General features: G+C 42.0%; 3 protein-coding genes across 5 annotated transcripts in view; all 3 read left to right on the top strand.

Annotated features, from left to right (window-relative positions):
* LOC140281516 (tripartite motif-containing protein 16-like) overlaps positions 1-18,553 on the top strand; it is a 285,220-nt gene that overhangs the window by 21,947 nt on the left and 244,720 nt on the right. The gene's annotated exons all lie outside the window — the stretch shown is intronic.
* Positions 638-4,657, top strand: LOC140281534 (low affinity immunoglobulin gamma Fc region receptor II-a-like). 2 transcript variants are annotated; one of them, XM_072375972.1, is made up of 7 exons: positions 638-681; positions 1,557-1,589; positions 1,701-1,831; positions 1,925-2,045; positions 3,149-3,400; positions 3,766-3,906; positions 4,405-4,657. In XM_072375972.1, the coding sequence occupies exons 1-7, from the start codon at positions 651-653 to the stop codon at positions 4,464-4,466; spliced, it is 771 nt and encodes a 256-aa protein (XP_072232073.1). In that variant the 5' UTR covers positions 638-650; the 3' UTR covers positions 4,467-4,657. The 2 variants fall into 2 exon arrangements, with proteins under 2 accessions (XP_072232073.1, XP_072232074.1); XM_072375973.1 differs by having other exon boundaries at positions 3,766-3,911.
* The window catches only part of LOC140281529 (arfaptin-1-like), a 95,466-nt gene continuing 82,755 nt past the window's right edge, over positions 5,843-18,553 (top strand). Inside the window, exons 1-8 of one of the 2 annotated variants that reach the window (XR_011909768.1) lie at positions 5,843-6,020; positions 8,930-9,007; positions 11,060-11,153; positions 11,955-12,073; positions 12,161-12,382; positions 12,491-12,648; positions 13,216-13,390; positions 13,528-14,645. Coding sequence is in view for 1 of the 2 variants with exons in the window: in XM_072375967.1 (XP_072232068.1) it covers positions 8,942-9,007; positions 11,060-11,153; positions 11,955-12,073; positions 12,161-12,382; positions 12,491-12,648; positions 13,216-13,390; positions 13,528-13,683 (990 nt within the window). In the remaining variant the exon portion in view is untranslated. Of the gene's footprint in view, positions 6,021-8,929; positions 9,008-11,059; positions 11,154-11,954; positions 12,074-12,160; positions 12,383-12,490; positions 12,649-13,215; positions 13,391-13,527; positions 15,937-18,553 lie in introns of those variants that run through there. The other variant, XM_072375967.1, reaches the window with a different exon arrangement.

Raw genomic sequence — 18,553 nt, 5'->3', positions numbered from 1 at the left:
TGATAGCTCATTGGGTTAATGCTTAACGTGAGGTCGTTGGCATGCCTTCAAAAAACATTTTTAACTCGACACAACCACCTAATATGATGTATATAAGGTATAAATTCTAAAACTAGCATTGTAGAAGGTTTATAGGCATTTCTTACCAGAAGATAAGGCCAGTTTCTGGGCTCACGATAAACTTACTCACCCGCTGTTTGTTTGGACTGGATACCATAGTGGAAAATTCCAAGTATCGCGAGAGGTGCCTGTTCCCGGCTGCAATTCTGACGTACAGCCACAAGACGTCGCGAGATAGTAGCATAATTAGCCTAATTAACATGAAGTGTCAAATCAAGCAAAAATAAACGGCTTAGATTAAAAACAGTTGCTTATAAAGTTAGCAACTATTTTCGTAATAAATTTAAACATTTGCTACTTTTTATAAATGTTTCCTGATGTTTTTGGAGTGCTTCTTAAAAAACACCTTTAATAAACACTGGCTTTTGAGTCCAAATCGAACTTAATTTTGTATGGAGACATATGTAAAGTTCCATATTCATTGAATTAGACACATCTTAAGCTTTCATCTGACAGTCTCTCTCTAAACGGTGTCACCACCTCTTTTTCTTCTCTTCTTTCCTTCCCCTCTCACTTTGCAGCAGGTCAGGATGAAGGTGGCAGCTCTCTGTCTTCTCTTCTGTAAGTTACAGCTGTACTTTCATGTTTTAGTTCAGTTTTGAATGATTTGTGTCGGATTTATACATTCTATATGTTCTACATGTGAATATCCTTTTGTACAGTTCTAACCAGTCTTTTACTTTTAGATAGATGATGGGTATTACACTTATTTCAACATGTAGCCCCAATTGAGGAGAAGTTATGACAATATGGAAAATGCTAATTATAAAATATATTGTGATTCGTACATTTACTTGTTTTGAATTTAATTTCTTTTGATTGCAAACAGCATGATTCCAAGATTTTTCGTATTTTGTCTTGTTAACTGAAAGTTAACAGTTTGTAATGTTCCATTTCCTTCTCACACTACTTAAAACATGTGAGGCTCCCAAGCGAAGAATCGACAAACTGACAAATTCACCTGAACTTCTAATTCATGTGGCGTCTATTTCTGGAACAGTGATTGGTCTGAGCACAGTACATGTTTCCTCAGTGTTTCGGTCCATGTAAATGCCTCCGAGCCCAGCGAATCTAACACTGCCTCTGGATAAGCTTAACATAAGGCTTCTTCTGAGCACAGTAAAATTCAGAATCCATGTTGTTGCTGCTGAAGGTTTCCCAGAGTAATCCTTTGCCCATGAGGTTATATCAGCAGCAGTTCTGTCTGAAGGATAGAAGATTGATCCTGAGCCTTCCCACACTAACCGGCCTTCATATTTCTTTAAGCATCTTCTTTTATGTTATTTGCGTTACTCAGACCTTCCCAACTTCTTCTGATTTGTGGTTGTTGTCTACTAAATAACCGCAAACATAGAAGAGAGTTACGATGCAGTCAGCTGGTTTGTTTACTTCCACGAAAGATGAATGGCTTTTTTGCTTTATTTTGTCTGATTCAGTGATGATGTTCTTGGCTTCTGATCAAGCAGAAGGTAAGATTACAGCCAGCGCTTTCAAATCAGAGGCAAGATATTTAAACTGAACTATTCATTGTATGTTGACAAGTAATTCAGGGCCAGATATTTTCTCCACCCAATTTCCAGTCTCTTTGAAAGTGACCCCCCAAAGATCTCAGTTCTTTAAATATGACAGCTTTTCTGTGAGTTGTGACGGGGAGAATGGCAAAGAGGCGGTGGCTGGATGGAGAGTGATGAAGAGGATGACGGATAGAGAGGTTCGTTTGATCTTTCCACAGCTGATTCTGGAGGTTTATATCTGTCAGAATATGCCAAAACAAGGCTGTTTGTAACCCTCAGTTGTCCGGCAGGTGCACCCATGTCAGCAGCCCTGCACCATCCGTGATGCCTTTCCTGTCACAGACAGCGGAGAATACTGGTGTGAAAGTGGACTTGGAGCAACCAGTAGCAACGTCAACATCACAGTCACTGGTAGGATGAGCAGCTTAATCAGAGCCACGCGCCACCTGATCATCTTGGACCGCACAGACTGGATATTCAAATCATTTCCATTTGAAACAGTTTATATGATGAAATTTTGAAGATTTACAACTTTATTAGTTAGTTTAGTTTCTTTGAGTCATTGGCTCTGATCATCTTTAGCTGATGCCCCAACAGGTGGCTGCAAAACGCATTGCACTGTCCACATTTATAGAAGATATATAGAAGATATGCAACATTTTGATGGAGGCACTGAAGGCCTTGAGTTTCCTCAAGAGGTACAATCTGCTCTGTCCCTTCTTGAAGACAGCCTCAGTTTTGCATTTCCAGTCTCATCTATTGTTCATTTGACCACCCAGGTATCTGTACACCTCCACCACCTCCAACTATTCTCCCAGGATGGAGAAACAAAGACAGCCTAAATATAAACAGAGCGTTCAGCTTTTTCCTGGTCCTCCTAACATCTACAATCATCTTCTTTGTCATGTTTACATTCAAGTTGAAGGGTTTTTCCCCACACCATAATGCAAGGTGAACCAGTTCCCTTTACTCAGCCTCTTGTCCATCACTGATACACCCAACAGCTGCAGACTCATCAGTTTTTGCTCCCGTGCTGCTGACACACAACCCTTCAGTCTCACAGTGCAGGCTGAATTGTATTCAAAGCACTGGAAAAATCAAAGAACATGATCCTCACAGTGCTGCCTGCTTTGGCCTCGCTGAAGCATACAGATCATGGCATCTTCAACACCAGCCCCAGGACGATAAGCTAACTGTAGTGGGTCCTTAAAGGTGGTCACCGGCCTACTGAGGTGAGCCAATAACAGTCTCTCCAGGACTTTCGTGATATGGGATGTTAGGCCAACTATGTAGGGTTGCCAGAGGTAGTGGTATGGCCTACTTTGCTACTGGTGGTAATTTACATGAAGAAGTTGTTGTCCTACCTGGAAACAAACCTGCAGGAGGAATAAAACAACAACTGAGGTGGACTTCCACAAGAGGAAATCTCCTCTTCAGGAAGTGACTGAACCCTCAGAAACAGTCTCCTTAAATGTGATGTGGACATCCTATGTGTTTGTCTGCCTGTTGTTCAGCTGGTTCTGTGATCCTGGAGAGTCCGGTTCACCCTGTGACGGAGGGAGTCAACGTGACTCTGGGGTGCAGATGCAAACCTGGAGCATCCGCCTGCAACCTGGCAGCTTCTTTCTACAAAGATGGCCTCCTCATCAAGAATAGCTCCACAGGAAGCACGACCATCCACGATATTTCCAGATCTGAACAAGGGTTCTACAAGTGTAGCGTCTTCGGATTTGGAGACTCACCAGAGAGCTGGCTGACTGTCAAAGGTAAAGGGATGTTTTACATGCTTCTTGCAGGGTGTAGGAACATATTTGGTGTTCAGGTTCTGTTAAAATGGCGGTACGTCGCACAAATGTAGGCGGAGCCAAAGAACAAAAAGTGGTACTTTAAATATCATGTTTTAGAAACATTACTGCTCTGATTACAAAAGAGGTTAAGCATTGTTTGATTTTACAGAGATTTGTTTTGTCATGAATACATAGTATATGATGTGTGTAAGATCCCAAAAAGTTGTATATCAGGTGACTATTCAGTGACATTGATAAGGTTCTCATTGTGATGCATTACAATGTTTGGTTTTCCTGCATTTTCACAGCATCTTTAATCACTGGAGGTCTCTGCCCTGTCACAGCGCCACCTGCAGGTCATGACCCTCCAGCTACGGGACAACCCATCTCAACACTTGTCCGTCACCTGATCGTTGGAGCTCCGTACTTCCTGTCCACCATCTTACTTGGCCTCATTTACAAAGATAGGAAGAAGAAGGAGAAAGGTGATGTTAGCAGAATACAATCTTCCTCATTAAATTCTCTTTTTGTCAATGTTTCGCATACATTTTCCATGACTGAATCACTAAAAGGCCTCGTGAACTGAGTGATCTTTGGCCATCCCAGAGAAATGTTATCAGACTGAAGATGAGAGTGGGCATCCCCTCAAAAGAAATGAGTCCTGTGTCAAAATGAAACTAAATTAAACATTTTGACACAAATGGCGCCTATTTGAATTAGATTACTGTGCTGTTTCTCACGTTTCTTTTTACTTTTATTACAGTTAGTGCCCTTCAAAGTATGTATTCTATTTTTTGCCCCTTTTATCTTTGATTGGTTTCTTTAGGTGCTTTTTTTGCATGTTTTTCAGTGATTTACACGTCATATTGACTCCTCCTGCTCTATATTTGTATCCATTAATATCTATCAGCACACTTTTACAAACCAATTACTAAAGTTAGTCTTTTTATAACTTTTTTTTGTATATTTCTTTGTTTCTGCAGAGTGGCAGGCCAGTCAGGCGGGTCAAGCATGCGACGATGTCATCATGCAAGTGATTATTTAGCTGGCTGGAACATCACTGATCACCTTTATCGTTGTCAAAATTACCCCAAAGTCAAGTAAAGTTTTGCAATCTATAATATGTCATAGTTTTCTTTTTATCTGTTTGTACTTGTTTGCCATCATCATTGTTTTTACTTTTCTGTTTTGCTTTAATTAGTTACTGAAAAGAATAAATACCAGAGGTGCACCAGAGTTAAACCTGAGGTCTGTCTGTTCCATAGAGTGTGACAGAGTCAGAAACACTCAGGGGCCTGTGGGTCGCTGGCTGAGGTTTCAGTGTTTGTGGGGGTGGATGGACAGGAAATTCGGGGGTTTGAGGCGTTGTATGAGTGTGCCTAAGGCTGTGAGTGTGTTCACCTTTATGTGTTTGCATTTGTGATGATGAAATGTTCTAAAATAGTTGCTGTGACTCACTTAAAATGTTCATAAAAGCAAACATTATTTAACACATAACAGATCACAGTCATTGTAATGACTGCTGAATGATATGAATAATGGAGATAAAGACGAAGCTTCTCTGTAGTGTAATGTTTTTCCTTAAAGCACTAAAGTGTAACATAATACACCCTGCATGAAACAGATTAACAGATATTGTAAGTTTGTCCTCAGTTTAAAGCCACCACATACACAAATGTTGCAGTGATGCATTTACAGATAAGTGCCAGTTTATGGGCAGCAGCAGCTGAGCAACACCTTTTGCTCTGTTTCCTTTGGCTCAGCCAGTGCCTTGAAGTCTAACTTATATGCACCTTCCGGTTTAACAGGAAACTGCATGATGTTTAGAAGAAAACCTGTTTTTCTTCACTGCCCCTCTATCTCTCCTCTCCATGTGTGAAAAGACACAATTATCACATCTTAGAATAAAAGAAAAAACACTTTCAGATAGTTGAAGTGTTTATCCTTTTAGTTACAGTGGAATATGTTACAAACACTCAACAGTACAGTATGTGTATCACAAAGAAAGAAACACTGTTGTATCGTGGTTTAAACTAAAGTATGCAGTGATAATGCTGTAGATATCACAAACAAGCTTTGGGATGTCCTTCAAGAAGCCAGGAGAACTATTCCTGAAGACTCCTTAAAGAAATGACAGAAAACTCGTCTCAGAGGGTTCAGGCTGTGTTGGAGAATAAAGGAGCTCAGACCTTATCTACCACGTTTCCTTTTATGTTCTTGCATATTTCAATAAATTACTATCCTGCTTCCTGTTCTCTTGGCAATATGAAATATAATGAAATGATGGTAGGTTAAAGACCTTTGCACTCTTAGTGAAGTCAAACAATGAATGCAGAACTTTTACAAGTTCTCGTTCACCGTCGATGTCACCGCCCCCGCGGTGCGTAAAGGAGGTTATACCGCGCAGCCTCTGTAGGGAGCGAGCGTCCAGAAAACACTTCCGGGTGTGTCTGACGGACTTTTTGTTCCCACAACAACTTTTTTAGTCAGTGCAGGATTAATGGTGTAACTTTCAAACATGACGAGCTGACGGAGGAGGGAAGAAAAGCGGACAGAAGAAGCAAAAAGAAGAGGCGGCGTTGGTTTAACATCCGTGAAGGTAAAAATAAAACATCCTGTAAATGAGCTGCTGATCGCTGTCTGACTGTTTTTGACCCGTTTAAACCTCTAAAATGTCACCAAGGGGGAATCAGTCACCGTTTAACGGTCGAAACTGATGATTTACGGATGTAAAACGTCGGGTTTGTTGGCTTTTTCGTGCGTGGGAATAGTTAAAGTGGAAGCAGAGTGCAGTTACTTCTGTGCAAAACCTGATAAGGAGCAAATATTGAACACACCCATCAAAAACTAATGCAACCCACTGCTTCACTTTGAACTGTCACCGTCTGTTCACTGTAAACTTAGATTTACAACCAATTAAACCAATTACATTACGAAAAGGAACCGTTATGAGACAAAAATGGGTTGTAAATATGTGATTTAATATTATCTGCAGCTCCATGTGCATTTTTTTTCTTATTTCTATCAATCTATTTCTGTTTTGTTGCTATTTTGATCGATTATATCGTAATTTTTATTTTATAGCAGCAATACTACATGCATATCCCACTAAATAAGCTCGTCTTGCTGTTAACACTCCGTTAAAACATGAAATCAATAACTTAATCTGCAAAATATTCAAATGAAACTCCTGTAAGGAGTCAGATTGTAAAGAAAAGGGTGTAAAATGAAATCATCTTTGAATTATGGAAGCCTCTGACTGAACTCCCTCCCTCATTTAACCACTATCGTGTGCAGAGGGTGTGCGGTTCATCTCCTCCACAGACTCATGGCACATTTTTATAAGTCCGATCTTATTGCACACGTAGTTTACACCATTTTGAGCCAAAATAATGTGAAATAAATCATTTAAAAGGATCGACAGCATGCAGAACGTGTCCAAACACACCTGTAGATATTCAAATGAGCAACACAGCACACAATGGTGGAGTGTTTACTGGCCTTGTTCTGTAAGGAAGTCGGACTCATCTTCCTTTTTCCTTCACAGAAGTACTTTTTTAATGCCGTGTTGTTTCGTGCATGCTTTTTTCTTTCATATGTTCACACTTTAATGTGACTTTGCATCACATTGTCACTAAATAACTTGTTTATAATCTGGATAATCGGGGTTTTCTGGGTCGGGACGTGACTCATAAGAGACCAAAGGTCACCTTTTTCTGTGGTTTTGTCCTATAAGTGAGGTGAGATCAGCTGGATGCACTTTGCACTTGCTCTATATAAAGTCTGAGGAAAAGTAACTTGATAACCAAAGACGTTACCTCACTTCCAAGTATCTCCTAAATCACCTTAACAGCAGGGTTTGCTGTCTGCCACTGAGTCGCAGGCTTCGTCATATGGAAATATCTCATGACTTGTATGTTTTTCATGCTGCTCGCGGTTATAATTACGTGTTTAACCTCCATTCTCACAGCTGCCTTATATCTTTTAGGCTGTGTGAGCTGTGTTTAAAGTCACTGGTTTGGTTTCCCTGTGAAGGATTTGAGCCCCCCCCCCCCCCCCCCCCCATTTATAGGCTCAGAGGTCCGTGCTGTGTGTGTTAGTGACCACTAGGTGGAGACGGATGGCAGCAGGAGTGTAATGAGTGAGACCGGCACAGTCAGAATACTGAATTAAGCTACATTTATGGTTTTGTAGTATTGTTTAAATGTACTTTATTATATTAAAGTCTTGATCCAGCTCTAATTTCTTTGTAATCTCTTAAAGTGGTCAATAGTTCTCTTTCAAAGTTTTTCTTTGGACATTTTCTGCTTTTTCACTCATTCTCAGTCCAGTTCCTGTACCAGACCATTTTCAGAGGAATTAATGCGTTTGTTAAGCCACTGAACTCTGACCTATGAAGCATTCAGGCAGAAAAAAGGCTCCTAACTCAAGGGATGAACCAGTGTTGTGTCGACACAGAACAGACAACTTAGCAAAGAAGCCATTTTAAACTGGATCTTTAGGCACTTTGTTACAAAGACACATCATTTGTTCCCATTTCTTTAGCTGCATCTATGAAAAACAGCAAAGAAAACACAGTTTGACAGACAGAAAATAGGATTTCTGCAGCAACAAGGTGATTCCCAAAGAGCTATTAGCTGAAAACTTGGCATATCTCAGCATGGTGTGCAGTGTGTCCTTAAAACATTTGAGGAAACTGGACAAGTGGAGGACAAAAGAAGAAGTGTCAGGCCTAAAAAACTATCTCCAGCAGATGAACAGGATCTGAAAGTGATGTCCTTAAGAAAGAGGAAAAAATCCAGCTGTGACCTGACAGGACCTGAGAGATGCATCTGGACCTTCAGCTGATCCATCTACTGTTGGCCCAAGCCTCATCAGAAATGGGCTCCATGGAAGGGTGGCTGTCAAGAAGCCGTTCTTAAGGAAGGGAAACAGGGAGAAAAGGCTGAGCTGTGCCAAATGACACAAGAAGTGGACTGAAAATCAGTGGCAACAGGTCTTATGGAGGGATGAATCCTCCCCAGAGCCCGGACCTCAACATTATTGAAGCAGTGTGGGATCATCTGACAGAGAACGGAACAAAAGGCAGCCCACATCCAAAGAAGAGCTTTGGGATGTCCTTCAAGAAGCCTGGAGAACTATTCCTGAAGACTCCTTAAAGAAATGACAGAAAGCTCGTCTCAGAGGGTTCAGGCTGTGTTGGAGAATAAAGGAGCTCAGACCAGAGATTCACTTTAAAGCTGCTGAGAACTGAACAAACTGTGTTTATAACCTCATTTTCTGTATTTATATTCCTGTTTTAATGAATGCCTGCATCTGTGTCCTTATAGATAGACGAGAGGAGACTCAAGCTTTTAACGTCACTGCAGTTGTTAAATGTCATATAAAGGTTGAACTAACGACTGAGGTGAAGCAGCTGGCACATAAGTAAGTTTTTACATCCTTCCATCCAATCCCGATGGAAATAAGATTCATAAAAGTAAAGTTTTGCTTCTTTTGTGTGTCCAGACGAGGAGGAAGATGGAGGTATCGGAGCAGGGAGGTGTCGGTGTAACATCCAGCAGCGCAGAGGAGGCTCCTCAGAAGGTAAAACATCTGTCTGCTGCTGTGTCTGTTTAGTTCTGAGGAACCGGGTCGCTCCCTGGGGCCTCAAACCTCACTGGAGCCTGAGTGCCAAAGTGTCGGATGAGTCGGCGGTTTCACGCCGTTGGATCTTATCTGTCATCTGCAGCCTCAGCAGGCGTGGATCCCTCACAGCAGGCTGCGTTACTTTGTCTCTTTGATGCTTTTTGTTTCTCCGATTGTTAGTTCAGAACATCTCAAGTTGGAAGGATTTCTGCAGTCAGGGAATCAAAGCACGGTTTAATAAAATTTGGAGCGTTTTTCACCCTTTTTGATAGGAAAATAGACGGGATTTACTTTTCTCCATGATAATGTTGATGAGTAATAGTAGAAGAACAGAATCAACTCTTTATTATTGTTACCTTAAAGAATCCTGAGAGGGCGTCACTCATGTTTAGCTTCTTGAGTTTAACCCGGCGATATGAGAGCTGTGTGACCTCACTCAAATGTTCAAACTGAGCTGTTCTGCTTAGATTCTTTCGGTTTAGGGGTTAGATGAGTGGACCGACTCCCCTCTCACAGGATGTCAGTCTGTTTCTCCCCAAAGCAGCTGGTAAACCTGCTGCCTGGCGTGGACGCGTGAAACTGAAATCTGTTCACAGACGGCGGCAGCACTGAGGCGTTTTGTTGAAATAAGACGGGAAGAAGAGGACAAAACACGATGACAACTGGTGCTGCTGCCTTTGAGTTGAACTGGAGCGCAGCAGGAGCGGTACAGATGTCACACATGAATCCCAGAAAGATTCTGAAATAAGAAACGGTGATCCATCACTGCTAATCACAGCCTCTTTGTTGCTGTTATTAACTCAGGAGAGTTCTGCCGACCCGGGCTGTCATATCTGTTCATCGTGTGCCTCAGACTGGAAAAAGTACACTTATTTGTGCTTTTAAATCTGCACAAAGCAACGATTTGTCATTTTAAGGTCAAATTTCCAGGTTCAGCTGATTCTGTGCCGGCGCTCAGCAGGGCTCCAAAAACGATTAAAATGTACGTTTCCAGCCTTTAATGCCAGGCTCAAGCCACAGAAGGGTTACCGTGGCAACAACTAAAAGGTTTCTTAGCTGACAGTCACATCTACAATCAAGTCATGATGAAAACCGGAGGTTCACGACAGATCGCTTCTGGTGGCGTTTTTAATTAAATCAACAATCATGAGAAATATAAACGTCTATAAAGGGAACCATGGCAACGAAATGCTTTACGGAGGGTGTTCGGACACAACATCTGCATGAAAAAGAGTCTCTGAAAAGGCAGCTGTGGAAGTCGGAACAAAGCAGCGTGGTCAGTCCTGTCCTCCAGAGATGGGAGAGCCCCGAAGCGTTCCCAGTGACATCACCACTAAATAAATTGCTGCTTTTGAGAGGATTGTGCCTTTAAGAGGCGGTTGGGGTCACACTCCGGCCTCTCTAACCTTTGGAAAGAGCAAACGTGGACCCTCTGAGGTTGTTTTGCGTCACCACATGCTTCTCGGTCTCTTCGCCGTGACACAGACCTTTGAGCCGGTTTCCTCGGGCCGGCGAGCCGCCCTCAGGTGTGCGTTTGTCTTTCTGTCCTTGTGAGGACACACAGATCCAGCTCAGACTCGGGCTCGTGGGTTCAGACCTCTCGTCTAAGACATCTGAATACTTCCTGCCGGTGACCTCTGACCTCTTGTTGACACTGTGACTCCTGATCCTTTCTCAAGGCCTGAGGCTCATGCTGCATTCAGGAACTGCAGGAAATTTGCGCTTCAGGGAAAAAGGGAGATTCTTTTTATACTTTTGCACCAACACACTCAGTTAAAAAGGAGATGATAGAGACTGAGGTACAAAGCCTTGTTTCAGTCATCTTTTTTTGTCTATTTTCCATCCTCCAACTGTAAGTCTGAGCTTTGAGGAGGTAAAACACGGCACGCACCTGTCGTTTTGTCGGCCATAGCTTCAACATGGAACTTAAAACCACTTTGATGTGAGCTGACTCCACCGTCTGTAGGACTGTGAGAACCATTTGTTTACCCACAGTGATGATCTTTACAGGAAGCAAACAGGAACTGCAACCACTCCGACAGTGATGTCACTTCCTGTCCAGCTGAAGCCACGCCGGAGGTCACAGAAACAGAGCAGAGCAAAGGTAAATCCGTGGCGGGTGCACACGCTGTCACGTTACTGTCAGATAACCACAGCTTTGTATCTGATCTCAATTAGAAAGGAAGCAAAATTATGACCTAAAACCACATCTGTAATATCTGCAGCTGCTCCTGAGGCGTGGCTGGATGTAAAACTAGACACTGATCAAGCTGAAAATGTAAATTTATAAGACAGCTCTCAACATTAGAGCCACACTTTTGTGTAATTCTACTTTTATCAGTGTTATTATTGTTTTCCAAACTGCCCTGTTAGGCTGTGAAAAGGATGAGATGTGACTGGAGTTCACATTAAGATGCAAATACAGCTTTTAATTATGGTTGTGGATAAAAAGGGAAAAAGTTTAATGTTTAATTACACCAACTGTTCTAAAATCTGAAGCCAGCTCTCATTTCTGCATGTTTTCCTTCTAAGCAGCCAGGCTTTCTTATAATCTTTTAAAGTCTCTATTTCTTTGGACATTGGCTGCTTTTTCACTAATTTTCAGTCTGGTTCTTGTACCTTTTTTTTCTTTGTTAAGCCACTTAACAGCAAAAAAAAGGCTCCTAACTCAAGGGATGAACCAGTGTTGTGTCGACACAGAACAGACAACTTAGCAAAGAAGCCATTTTAAACTGGATCTTTAGGCACTTTGTCACAGAGACACATCATTTGTTCCCATTTCTTTAGCTGCATCTATGAAAAACAGCAAAGATCAAAAACTATCTACAGCAGATGAACAGGATCAACTAGTAAATTAGGCTAAAATGTATTGAAATTCATACCATCATCGACCTCTGACCTCCAGAGCTCCCGGTGACACCACAGACACCAACAGGTGGACCTGTGGTCATTCAGGGCAGCAACAAGAACCCGGCCAGCGAGAAGCTGCAGCGGGTCCGCAAGTGGAGCATCAGCAAATACAAGGTGGGAGGAGACCAACCGAAGTTGGTCTATTCCAGATGTTTGATCAATAAACGTGTGTCTGATCAGCAGTGACATCTGTCCCCGCAGTGTACCCGGCAGGCGCTGTCGGAGAAGCTGGGCCGTGGATCCCGTACGGTGGATCTGGACCTGGAGCCGCGCCTGGAGCTGCTCAAAGACGACCGACAGCGCTACGATCACATGACCAAGCTGGCTCAGACGCTGGCCGCTCAGCTCGCTCAGTTCACCGTCACCCAGAGGACTCTGGGGGACGCCTTCACCGAGCTCAGCGTGAAAACTCCGACACTCCACGTAAGTCCTGAAAATGTCTTCCACGGCGCCGCCTTCAAAGACGCTCTGAGGGCACAGAACGACCAGCCCAGTGGTGACCGATGTCACTTCATCTTATTCAAACTTCAGGTGGAGTTCGGGCTGAACGCAGAGGCTCAGAAGTTCCTGTCAAAGAGCGGCGAGACTCTGGCCGCGGCCGTCCACACCTTCACATCCGACATGGACACTCTGGTGAATAAGACCATCGAGGACACCATGATCAACGCCAAGCAGTACGAGGCTGCCAGGTGGGCGGAATACGCACTCCCCCTGTAATCATGTGCTGTGGAACCTCAAAGAGGCTCATGTCTGCGTCATCAGGAGCAGAAACTGAACCATAAAGGTGCAGGAATTCTGGGAAATGCAGGACGGGACTGACAGAAACATGTTTTAAACGTGCGGAGCCAGAGTTTAAGATGATTCCAGCTCCCAGCCTTCTTTTTTTGGGGAAAACAGGACAGTTTCTAACATTATCTGAATTCTGTTTGTCTCAAACGGCTTTTAAAAAAGTGAACTTGGGCTAAATCAAGACTTTATTTTAGATTAGAAAGCATCACTGTCTGATCTTTGTCAAACAACTTGTAAAGAGTTTAACAAGTAAAAGCTACACATTTCATAAATAAGTGACTTCCACGATGAATTTTTAATGTTGCTGCAGAGTAAAAACGCTGTAAATTATCATTAGCAGCTCATAAGGTTGATCCTTATCCCGGGTTTGTCATAGTTCCTTCCTCCTTCCTTAAGATACTTTGCTTCAGAGGAGTTATTGGAGATTAAAAATTTCAACCACGCCATGTTTTTACCCTGACTTCCAGAATCGAGTATGACGCGTACAGAGTCGACCTGGAGGAGCTGAACCTGGGGCCCCGGGACGCCACCACCCTGCCCAAACTGGAGGAGGCCCAGAAGGACTTCCAGGGCCAGAGGGAGCGGTACCAGAAAGTCCGAGACGACCTGTCCGTCAAAGTCAAGCTGCTGGAGGAGAACAGGGTGAGAGGGAAAGGAGAAACGACTCCTGATTAATCTTAACCTGAACCACAGAGTCTCCAAGTTACACAACTAACGATCTGGAACTTTAAAAGGTTTGAAAGTATGAAACGGACTTATCCTTCCTCCTGTGTGTGCAGGTGAAAGTCCTCCATAATCAGCTGTGGCTGCTCCACAGAGCCGTCGCTGCTCACTGTTTGTCGTGCCACGGTTTCCTGGAACAAAACATGCATCAGGCTGTCGAACACCTCAACAACCCCGACGTGAACGCCCCCTCCTGGCTGGAGGAGAGCTGATGCAACCGTTAGAAACAAGAAAAGCGCACTTTAAGGCAGGCGGACCGCTGTGAATCAGTGTGGATAGCAGGGAAACTGGGGTCACTTGGATTGGTGGGTGCGTAGTTAATTTATACCAGAATGGTTTGTGATGGACTTCCCGCCTCTGGGAAGGTCCTAAAAATGGGTGTTTGTGTCAGATGTAGAGGAGTTAGTGGAAAAGTAATTTATTCTAGATGGCGAATGGGATTCATGGGTTCTGAGTGCAGGTGGGGGTCAGCCTTGAAAATGTCCCCGAATTATTGTGGAGCCGCATAAAAAGTCATTGTAAAAATGCAGTCCGGGCTTCAAGAATAGTCTGTTTTATACCCTATAAATAAATGTATTAACAGACATGGAAAAAGTCCCAAATGTACAGTTTAACACCCCCCACCTCGGGTTTCTTGCTTCAGTCTCAGTGTGTACAGAACACATCCATCTAATCCTTTGTGAGGCACTAAGCCTCTCTTTGAACTTGAAGAATCTGCTGCCACTGCAGTCAGAAGCTCACAGCAACTAAAAGTGCCTCAAGAACGCTGCTGGAAGCCATGTGTGGAGCTGATAAGTGCTGCCACAGCTAAGAACCTGCTCGATGATTAAACCTTCGAATCAGGCCCGCGTTTCTCATCGTAACTTAAACAAAGACGCTTCTCAGGTGGCAGCCGGGTAAAAAAATCAGGAAACATCAACTGTTTGTTCTTAAATATTTTGAATTACAAGTCATAAGGGATTCAAAAGGATTTGAATTTTATAACACAGATTTGTGGGTAGATTTAGCATCAGTGAAATACCAAAAAAACACATTTTTTTAAACCAGATCGTTGAATTTGAATGAACGGTGACCTGTTAATGCAACATTCCTAATATAGATTTAGTTTGAAAAGCTCGTCTAATTGGCTGCAGGTCATTTTCTTTTGATTGGCACCACATGCAACAAAGCCAGTGTACAGCATAAAATAATGTGGATCGAGCCAAAATGTGTTCATATGTAAGCAGTGCTTTGTTGTTGCCTTTTCTTGGGCTTATTTTCAACCTCATGGGAACAGAGTTGGTTTCAGTTGGACTCTGGTTGAGACCAATAATGTGCTACAAGCCAAAAACTGTTGCTGGGAGTTTCTAATGGTGTCTTTTTTTGATTGGATGCTGCCTCAGTCGAGGTTTTGGTGTTTAATTACTTTAATTCATTTTGGATCCTGGTTATTTTCTTTTTCTCGTTTACATGACAACGGACCAACAATTTGCTTTGAACCAAAACACGTTGCCTTGTTGGTTTTGAAGTCATCGAAGCAACATTTGATCAGAAACCGAAGTTTTACAGCTTATTTTAGCTTCCTGGGAGAACCAGTAAAAACTGACGTTGATGATATTTGTTGCTAAAGTTTGGCTTTAAGACGATGTTTGAATGTTCATTCACGGGGGGGGTCTCTTTAAATGCCCTCATCATGGAAAACGGCTGCACCGCTCATGACATTTACAAAGAAAAAGCTGTAAAGGCAAATATTTGCTATGAGCCAGAAAAGTTACCACTGTACGCCGACGATGTTGTTTTTTCTGTTGGTGAAGAAACGTTAGATTTATCTCACTTTTGTGGCAAGTTCATCAGCTTCCAAAGCATTAGTATTAACTCCCTCTCTGTTTAATCAAAAACTTCTTTCTCCTCAGTGCATGTAAGCTTTTTTCTTCTTTTAAGCTCCATAGATGGATACTTCAACACACTCCATTTGGTAAATAGTTTCCTGCACTTTATCCGTTTTAGTTTTTTTTTGTGAAAATAGTAAAATAAAAACTTTAAAAACCATTTGAGTTGCAGGTCTTTGCTGTTTGTTTTGAGAGGTTTGTATCAGTTAAGGTTTTACCGAATGATTTATCAGTTATTTGAACATTGTTTGAGCCATTCTTAGACCAGCAGGGCTGTTATATGTTCTACAGACCAGGAAAAACAATGTGGATCTTATTCTGCTTGGTTGAAAATGCAGATTTATTATTTTTTTGGTGTTTTTTTTCCATTCTTTTGTAATGTTTGATTGAGACCAAACAATTGTTGACTTTTTATGGTCAAAAGTACGGATAAAATGGAAATCATTTTAAATGAGTTTGGATTTGCATCACATTTTTAACCACTTCTGTTAATTTGTCTTGTGTTCACTTTATTTGCACTTAAAGCTTAATCTGCCTTAAATATTCCTTACAATTAAATGTTCATTAAAGTGACTCCTTTCATGTAAGAACGTGTCGTTGTTTGTGTACATTTACCTCTACATTTACCTCTAAAAATCTTTATTTATCTATGATGTGTACTCTGCCAGCAGCTGAAATATGAAAATAATGTGGCATTAAAGTGAAATTTCATTGAATCTAGAAATATCAACACAACAAGCTTTGACTTTGCAGGAAAGCTGTCACTTTCTTCAGGAAGTTTGAGGAAATTTGAAGTAATCGCGCTACTCTTGGACTGTATTTGAGTGTTTCTTAGCATTGTCCAGGACGATTGTTACATCTGCCTCAGAGGTTGTGATAAATAGATAAATAAATTCCACTGTTGATGCTTGGATGTGGATGATGTGTCGTCCTCTCAGCCACTGAGAGCCGTCACATAAGCAAGCGTTTTATCCTCGGCTTTCGTGCAACTCAGAAGTTTTATTGAGTTTTTGAAAAAGGTCAACGTTTTTCATTGAAATGGTCAGAATCTTTCATATTTTCAAATAACATATTACAAAAAATGGTGGTTACCTTTGTAAACGAGGACTTGTAGGCGTTATTATCCTCATTTGTAGCACTTTAGTAGTCCATTACAGAAACTTAGCATGATTTATGGCTTAAAAAACTTCTCTGATCTTATATGTAACGCTTTCAGTTTAGCCCTTGAACACACCTCAGAGACGACTACTGACAGGAGACTCCAGGACGTACAGCAGAAGAAGACAAAGCTCGTCAAGGCAGAAGGGGACGATAGTGCGTACATTACACAAAAAGGGGAAAAAATAGGATTTAAAGCAACTCAAGGGAAGTTTGTGAACCTCCAAACTTCTATCACTGAACGGAACACATTATGTGATGTTTGGCCACACAAAACTCAACATAATGTGTTTTTGTCATTAGTTTAAACTGCTAATAATGGCTCGCCTGGTCAGTGAAATGAGCAAAACCTCAGGTGGGAGATCATTCCCAGCTCAGAGTAGAAATGAAGCAGCTTCAGAGCGGTCTTAGGCCTCAGTTTTAGGCTCACAAAGACACTATGAACATAAGTTTATCACATTATTTGAAGCTTGGGCCACGTTTACCGTAAACAGCAGCGACTCTGGTTTCTTTTCCATGTTTTATATAAAAACATAATGAATCATCTTTAGCTCAACGTCACCAGGATTCAAGGGAATTCCTGCAGGTCAGCGGTATCGTGAGTCATCATCACTGAACTCCACAGATGAAGAATCAGGGCCGGACCAGCCTCTCTTACAGGTTTAACGTAACAGAAGCTTAATGAAACGTGTGCGGTCTCAGCTTATTTGATATGAACGCACTGCCAGCTGACCGCAGAGTGGATTAGTATGCAGTGAAGTCCTTCTGTCCTCCTGCAGGGGATCAGTGGGTGATTTCTGCATAATACTCTGCTCTGTTTGTGGTTCTGTTGCACCGATTGCTTGAAAGAGAGGCAATTACTCACCAGGCAACACCAGCACACAAACTCCATCCTACTGTTTGTCTGTGAATGTTTGTTCTCACGTTCCCAAACGTTTCAACTCCAGAATCGAGTTTCTCCGAACAAAAGTTCAAGAAGACTGTGAAAGATCATTAAAGATATCTTTTGATCTACTTTTCTTTTTAGTTTTAATGATGCTGTTTCTTTTATTTCAGTAAGACTTCTGACCTTCTATGTTGTTCCGAGCTGAAATGTGTTCAGTGGGAAGCTCATAAAAGCTTCGGATCCTCCGACTTTCCATCCAGTTCAGACCTTCTGCTCACTGGGAACAAATGAGGATGCTGCCACTCAGGAGCTAACGCTAGCTCTGGGAATTAGACCATATGCACATATTTTTTACCTTAAGAACTTCTAAAAATCATGACCAAGGTGAAGTAGTACTGTGTGCTGTTAGATTGGACTCTGTTACTACTGTGTGCTGTTAGATTGGACCCTGTTACTTGATACGGTCGGTTTTAGCTGTAGATTTATGTGTAAACATGAAAAAAGTTAGAAAGTAAGGTCAGCACCAGCGGTGTCTTGGCTGGGCCCGAAATAGACATGAAAACAGACAGAATATCGGAGTAGATTTGCCTAAATTTAATCAATCTTTGGAATTGGAGTAAAAAGTTACCACACAACTCACCCCCAGGTGCATCCTGGGTAAATGCCTACTTTGAATTGGACCAGTACTTGAGTTTCACAGACATGGGCCTGTGAGCCATCATTTGAATCAGCTAAATCTTGATCTACTTTACCGGATATCTGAGGATCTCCTCTCGCATCAGGACACGGAGACTCCAGCTCAAGCCAAAACCAGCAGGGAGAATGGAACAGTATGGAAGCTGTGAACAGACTTCATGGCACGGATTAACTTTATGAGATTCATCTCTGGCACCAATGAAAAGACAATAAAAGTAATTTAATGTGTATGTTAAACTGAACAGATCCCAACAGAACCAGAGTCTGATTCTAAAAACCACGTGATCTAAATATTAACTTAACTTCCCTTAAATTTTCCTTCATTTCTTTAAAGCTGAGCTGGTGTGATCACTACATGTTGGGCAATAGGAAATTTTAAGAAAACATGCCACTTTAATTCACTTTAACTTTAATTCCCACAGTACAGAATATTTAACAGAAACTAGCTGTAAATTATGCGGAAGTTAAACAGAA

The sequence above is a fragment of the Leuresthes tenuis genome, unplaced genomic scaffold (genome assembly GCF_036924035.1).
Source record: "Leuresthes tenuis unplaced genomic scaffold, fLeuTen1.0.hap1 SCAF_22, whole genome shotgun sequence".
Lineage (NCBI taxonomy): Eukaryota > Metazoa > Chordata > Actinopteri > Atheriniformes > Atherinopsidae > Leuresthes > Leuresthes tenuis.
This window is presented reverse-complemented; position numbering and strand designations above follow the sequence as displayed.

Bases quoted from the DNA above. Each gene is read 5' to 3' on its own strand.
- LOC140281534 (XM_072375972.1), top strand. From the start codon at position 651: ATGAAGGTGGCAGCTCTCTGTCTTCTCTTCT. The intron at 682-1,556 runs GTAAGTTACAGC...TGTCTGATTCAG, and splicing joins AGCTCTCTGTCTTCTCTTCT to TGATGATGTTCTTGGCTTCT. The intron at 2,046-3,148 runs GTAGGATGAGCA...CCTGTTGTTCAG, and splicing joins CGTCAACATCACAGTCACTG to CTGGTTCTGTGATCCTGGAG.